The 7362-nt window shown below is 41.8% G+C and overlaps 1 protein-coding gene across 1 annotated transcript in view; it reads right to left on the bottom strand.

Annotated features, from left to right (window-relative positions):
- Positions 1–2136: 2136 nt before the first annotated feature.
- MAP2 (microtubule associated protein 2) overlaps positions 2137–7362 on the bottom strand; it is a gene marked incomplete at both ends in the record, with an annotated part of 67337 nt that continues 62111 nt past the window's right edge. The window contains 3 exons of the mRNA XM_082484003.1: positions 2137–2352; positions 3400–3512; positions 4046–4127. Coding sequence (XP_082340129.1) covers positions 2137–2352; positions 3400–3512; positions 4046–4127 — 411 coding nt within the window. The remainder of the gene's footprint in view (positions 2353–3399; positions 3513–4045; positions 4128–7362) is intronic.

The raw sequence follows: 7362 nt of genomic DNA, 5'->3' as shown, positions 1-7362 counted from the left end.
GTTAGGAGTTCATCTTCAGTAAAATTTTTAGAGATGTAACTATTTTGTTTTGTCTTTGTACTGCTGTGACAGCTTAGCCAAAATCCCCCTTTGGTCCACTGAATATTTACTGTCTAGTAACTGTGCATTTACTACCTGAATTTAATGATGGGGAATCCTGTGCTATTAATTATTAGAATACTTCTCCACAGACATAAAAATCTTCTCTATGAGTCTTCTCAGATCAAAGCCCAACACACACACACACACATACAAATTAAGAAGGAAAAAGAACGGATCAAAAGCTTCCAACACACAATGTTAACCTAATACATGTATCAAGTATAGCTCAACTGACAGTGCAAAGTTTAGTTAAGAATTTCAAAAGGAAAAGATCAAACAATCTGCAAGAATGTAAACTGGTCATTTAATAACGTCTACTGTACATATAGTGTCAGCAGATTATCCGCTGATGAGTAATACTACCATATTACCTTCAGTGTTCTCTTAGTGTCCATAAGACAGCGATGGAGTTCTCACAGGTAACTCCACTAGATTGGTTGTTTATGTATTTCTGCCCTTCATCTTTTATGCACACTTTTTCTTATACTTTTTATAGTCAATATCATCCCACTTTGTTCAGATTTTAAGATGCCCTATTTATTGATGAATCACTATGGCAACCCAGTCTAGGGAGCTCATTTTATTTATTCATATACTATAATTTACAGGCATCTCTGTTATGTTTATCACTGTTATGTGAGTGCCTGAGTGTATACATAAGACATCACTGAAGGAGTGGAAACAACAAATTAATCCTTTTTTCTGTGTTTCAACTTTAGCAAAAGAAAAAAATAAATAAATCTAACATTCACCGTTACTACAGAAGTTTAAAAAAAAAAAAAAAAGAAAAAGAAAGAAAAAAAAAAAAAGCCAGAACCAAACTATTGCGGATTTTTTAAAAATCCAGAATCCAAACTCAGCCATCTTTGGAGACCCTTTTACAAACGTCTGGACCCCACAAAAATCATACCTTTGTGAAGAAAGGGAGGGAAGGGAAGAGTGAAGGAATCCTTTTTCTAGCATCACAGAAGAGACTTGCATCTGGCACTAAAACAGGGTCACGGCTTTTAGTTGTTACAGAAAGCAACTTCATGCTAAAATTTTCATCTTTTTAAAATGTATTCTTATGAATAGGGAAAAAAAAACCCTGCTAACATCTACTTTTACATACCTAAAATTGCAACACCAAAGGGTGCAAGAGACACAGATACTGTGAATAAAGTAGAATATTCAAGTATATGAGGAGGGCGTATCACAAATGGCCACAGAGAAATATATATATCTATAATACTGTATCAAACAGATGGAAAGGATGTGAAACCGATGGTGTGTACACAAATCTAGCCGCTTAACCAACTTTCTAATCAGACACAAGTCCATTGGGGTGGAAGTGCTTGCTTCCAACAGCTTTTTTACATCACTTCCCCAAGCATGGTTCAAATGTTTTCAACTACATTTTTAGTTATTAGTTAAATAATTTATTGGCTTTTCAGCTATACACTGACAGAATTAACCAGGTCCAAAAAATGTTAATAACTTAATTCAACTTTTGTTCTACTCATTTATACAAAATAACACATTATTTTTAATTAAACTTGAATTTCTCTATATGCCCTTCCTTCTGGTAAGCAGACTGTTAATTCAACCTGTAACAACTTACAATGGGCAACTTTTCTTTTTTTATTTCCCCATCTATCAACAGAACAGTGAAATGAGCAACTTGGGATATTAACAAGGCTCTTCAGAAAGAGGTGGATGGCCTTCAGGCACATGAAAGGTAAAAATGCATTTTATCATAGTATGGTACTCCATGCAAGACAGAGCAGAGCAACAATAATTGTCCAATGTAACATACTGCAGTTGTATACCCATATAAAGCCAGTGTCTTCCTGTTGTAAATGGAAATCAGGCCAATTTCTGCATTTATTTAATTTTTTTGTTGTTGTTTTTTTAACTGTATGGTAACTACAAGTCTTGGGATGTGACTTAATTTTAGACATGGTAAAGAATGAATGTAACACCTGCTCTGAGCCCATTCCTGCCAAGAGCTCATGCCTAAATATTATTACTTCATACAACGTAAAATGAGCAAATTCATAAGCCCTGTTTAGCGAGGGCTGCCGTGACATCTTCAGCGAGGGTAGCAAGCTGGGGCGATTCAAGCAGATTGATGCTTCCAGAGGATGAGACATTGCTGAGTCTGCGTGGTGAAGCCACGCTGGACCTGCCTGGTGACTGCGTGATGATCTCAGCCCCGTGATCGACACGGGCTTTAGCATGCTCTCTGAAGTTTAGCTTCTGGCTGTCAATCTGCTCCAGGAAAGCAAAGAATTTAGCACATTATATATTCACCAAATTATCTTGTTATAGATTATCATCTGGGTCTCATTTTGTTTACTTTTAAGAACTCTTACGAGGATTAAAGCTTCTTCACTCATTAGAATAACTGAAACTGAAGAATTTTTCACTTTTTTAATATACATTGGCTTACTGTGTTACATTCTCTTACTGTTTCTGTCTCTGATGGATGCCTTAATGAGCAGTACCATTGCTCCTAGCTGTATGAATTTAATAGACATATGGGCGTTGTGATTTATTTCTGAAATCTGTTTTTTCAAGAAAAAAAAAAAAGACTGGGGGGGGATCTTATCAATACTTGTAAATACTTGAAGAGAGTGCCAGGTGGATGGGAACAGTCTTTTTTCAGTGGTGCCCAGTGATAGGACAAGAGGTAACAGGCACAAACATGAACATAGGAAGTTCCATCTAAACATGAGGAGGAACTGCCTTTACTTTGAGAGTGCCAGAGCACTGGAAGAGGCTGACCAGAGAGGTTGTGGAGTCTCCCACTCTGGAGACATTCAAAACCCACCTGGACACCATCCTGTACAACCTACTGTAGGTGACCCTGCTCTGGCAACGGGGTTGGATAGGTGATCTCCAGAGGTCCCTTCCAGCCCTGACCCTTCTGTCATTCTGTGAAATGTTTGTGGAGTGATCTTACTTTCAAGACGTCTACCTCCTGTTTCACAAAGCAGTCCTCATCCTCTGCGATACCCATACTACAAATTTATTAGATCATACCTATGCTGTACAATGGTCCCAATCATCTTTAGGGGGAAAGCCAGTGCACAAACTACAGGATGTTTTACTTTAAGATTCACTCTCATCTTAGACACAGATGTGAGACTGGCCATTCCAAATTCCAAAGGGAGCAAATGGTATGTGAGTGTGCTCAAAGGAGAACAAACAGATGTTTCCTACTCAATTCAGAGTCATTGCTGAATTCACAGCTGTAATAATTTCACTGGGCTAGGGACACAGTGGTAGCCTTTTCTCTGACGGCTGTCCCCTTACCTTGACATTACCACCGCCAGGTACATGGTGGGCATTTTCCAGTGAACCAACTTTAGCCTGAGCTTTTTCTTTGAAATCCAGTTTCACGCTCTCAATTTTCACACGCCCACCTCCTACACAGAAAAATGAAAGAGAGATTAAGAGGCTGGAATGGCTCAGGAGAAAGTCTGACCTGATGCACATGGGTGCATTCACATTACTGGCCTTCTACTTGAGATCTAATGGTATAGAGAAGCACAGAATACCACACTGCATGTTCAGTTAAAATATAAAAATAAAATATAAAAATAAAACATAAGATCTTCAATGCATATTCATATGCAGCCCTACTGATTTTCATGGGATTTAAGCACATGTTCAAGTACTTTGCTGACTTCAATCTGCATTTCAGTATCTTAACAAAATGACTTTATGCCACAGCAGCATCCTTCTGCATTATTTTTTTATTGACTCTCTAAACTCAGTGGTCCTATACCTTTATGTCTTTATATATTAGTAAAGTAGAGTTAAGAATATTATTTTTATTACCAAAGTGTATTTACTTTCTCTTGGACTATAAAAGAGAGTGATATCATCCATGATTTCTCCTTCACATAACAGGATTAGGTCTTTGCATTGTCCCACATTCCAGAAACTCCTACAATACCTGGCTTGTGGTGGATATTCTTGAGCGAGCCACACTTGGAAGTCACATGACTCAGGTCGATCTTCTTGGTTACAATTTGTACCTGTCAAAAGCACACACACAAATTACAGGAATGAAATGAAATAAATACAAAGCCAAGCCCTGCAGAGGAAGAGCCCAAGCCTCTACTGGAAAAGGAGAGATGGTTAGTAGAAAACAGACCATGCCACAAAGGAAGAAACACCTGGATTAATACAGCAAGCTTCCTTCTCACCTAGGGAAATGACAGAGCTGGGTTAAGCTTTACTATTAGCAAAATGAAGAGGAGGACAAAGCAGATTAGCTTGTGGGTTCTTCCTAAAATGTTTCTGAGCAGCAGGACCCATCCCGTTTGCTTCTGCTCTTGAATGTGCATCCTGGCAACTAGGAATATTTCAGTGACAGTATTTTTTTCCTCTACCATCTGTTTCATATTTTTCTGCATCTAAATATGGTGTGCATTTCAGCTCAATCCACTATGGAGAGTCTGATGAATCTACCAATGTGACTTCTGCAGCTGTACCTGAGCTGGCTGGTGTTCAGCCAGCTGGCTCAGTGGTGCTCATCAGATAGCAGTGGCATTGCTCTGCTCTTCCAGGCAGCAGCACAGGCACCCTCCCTCCTCCGGCTGCTCTGTGCCCTGCTGCCGGCCGTGTTGCCAGGACTGCGCTGAGCCCAACTCAGGAACAACCACAGAGTGACACTCCTGCCTTGCTGCATTCCCAACTAGCTCCCAGATGCAGCCCACAATCACAGTGACTGTGTTAGCAGGTCTTAAGAAGTTGCAGCCCCTCCAGACCAGACATGAGCTCCAGGATTACTGCAATGCCACAACACTCACATCACCGGCAATGACTTAAGCTAGCACTGGTGGTTGTACTGAATCTGTTTGGATCAGATGTGCCCGCACCATCAGCTCTTCCACGTGAAGGGAGATCATTTCCGTCAGAGGGGTCAGAGCCACCTTAAGCTATTCCAGCGTGACTTCTAGAACTAACAGGTGTCTGGTCAAACCCTGGGCAACCTCAGTTTGTTATACTGGAATAATGCAGTGGCATTTGCATTAGCACTCAGCATGCTGGCTTATCACACCCTCTCTCTGAGCTTTCTTTGTCCTTATGTTTTATTTTTCTTCTTCTTCTCAGGTTAGCTGAGGAAGGACTGGAAGATACCCAACTGTGAGGCTGGAGTCTCACTGTGAGGCTGGAGTCTCTTTCTGGAAATTACTTTCTTGGGCCACTCCCATGAAAGGCACTGAACCATTTTGGCTCACACTGGAATTTCACTGTCAGCCGCCTTGGGCTTTTAGAGATAACCCTTTTCCCACCCACGTTCTGGAAACATGTTGTGCTCTGTGGAAAAGATCAGGAGGCCACCACTGCATACACAGGGCTCACATGACTACCAGACCAGACTCACATGTGAAACAGTAGCAAAAGGGAAAGTAGTGCTCAGAGGAAGGGAGACAGAGGGGTCTAACTGTGCAAGGTGGGTCACCACAGTGGAGATGCCTGTTCACAGGGTGTCTGTACTACTTACATTTCCTCCCCCTGCAGAATGTTTGATGTTATCTCTGGAACCACACCGGGATTGAATATCGCTAAAATCGATCTTCTTGTTTAAAATCCTAACCTAAAAGGAATCGGAGGTAACTTACTATATACCATACACACACTCCACAGGGTTGCAGGACAGGGGAGCCAGGGTAATTTTTCCTCCTGCTGTGACTCCTTTTTCTGGCATTTGTATTGAAATGTGTGAACGTAAACCACATCAATCTCTGTGCTTAGTATGTTAACACAGCATATGTAAATGTACTACGCTGCTCTTTTTCTGTCTCACAAAGTGGTGGTGAAATACAAAGGGGAAAGTTTTTATACTGGGAGATAAGAGAGGTGGCTTTTCCCCGAAAAGTTCAAATAACTCCTTGCTTGTCTGGACTGGACATAGTCTTTGGACAGCCTGTCCTAGACTCTCTTGAGTGATAGCCAGTGTTTCTGCTGAACCAGCCACAAGGAGAAGATGGAAACCCTCATTCCCACAGCTCAGCACTCCAGCCTTTGATGCAGGTATCCCAGATACAGCCAGCTTAGTCATGGGTTGAAATCCTGAGGTATTTCACCCCTTCTTCTGCCGTACAGCCGTAACAGCAGCTACATTCATTCAATAGGCCTCAGAGTGTCCTGTGAGAGGGGACTGACAAAATTAATTAAACTGGACTCAGAGCTCTCTATTGCTCTCTCTCTTTACTGTCATTTACTAAAGGGCAATGCAGAAAACAACAGCATCTGGATACCTATAGCTGCAATCACCGCTTCTTGATTTCTGGTGCTGGCCATGAAGTTGGTCACAACTTTCTAGGGCTAGCAGCACCGTGCTTCTCCCCTGTGCTCTTTGTTTCTGGTAGAACAAGTACCCGACCTTCCCTTGATGGTGTCAGCCTCCCTTACAGATGCCAGGAGCTCACATTTTTTCTGTTACCTTAGCCACTGATGCACTGCAGGCATATGGCAGTGTCTGGAAGTGAACTCTGTGAAGGGAAGGCCAAGCTGTCCCATGCCAGACCCCCACCTTGACTTCCCTGTCAAAGCAGTTCCTCCACCTGGCAAAATTCAGGTGCCACCAATGATTGTCCTCCCAGGAAATGATGTGCTGCTGGATGGCAGTTACCAGTAGGCAGGAACAACTGGGTGCTCAGCACACACCTGTGTTACACCACTTCCAGACTTCTTTCTGAACAAGGGTAGGGGATTGTGCTCAGTAGTGCTATGCTTTTCAGGTGTGTGAGAAGACGCTTCTGGCCAAGGCTGCACCTGCCTTCATTGCACCAGGAGCTTTTACTTGCTCAAAGAGTACCATCTATGCAGCATATTATTTCTCTGGGTTAAATATGAAGTCTTTATTAAAATGTTATGTTGGATTTTTTTTATCTCTATGTTATTAATATAAAATATGAACTTGCAGAAAGCCACAGAATTTTGGGTGTTATCTATTCATTTTGCTGAATGGTACTTGTAGAGCCTTCACTGACATATTACTTGGCACACTCCTGTTAGCTGCTGTTGTACATAAACCTACAGTGACTACCAATATTGAGATAAGAGAGAGGGACAGATACACCAGGGTACCTTACTGTGGCATCTTACCACTTGAGGAACACAAAGCAGCTGCAAAACAGCTGAAGCGGTCAGTGGGAGGAAGAAGAACCCTGTGCAGTTTCCGCTTTCTGGCTTCAGGTCCCCACACTGTCCCAGGCTCCCTGATAAATCTGAGACAAGTCACTCCCTCTTGCGCCTCAC

Source organism: Vanellus vanellus, assembly GCF_965231255.1.
Source record: "Vanellus vanellus genome assembly, chromosome: 5".
NCBI lineage: Eukaryota > Metazoa > Chordata > Aves > Charadriiformes > Charadriidae > Vanellus > Vanellus vanellus.
This window is presented reverse-complemented; position numbering and strand designations above follow the sequence as displayed.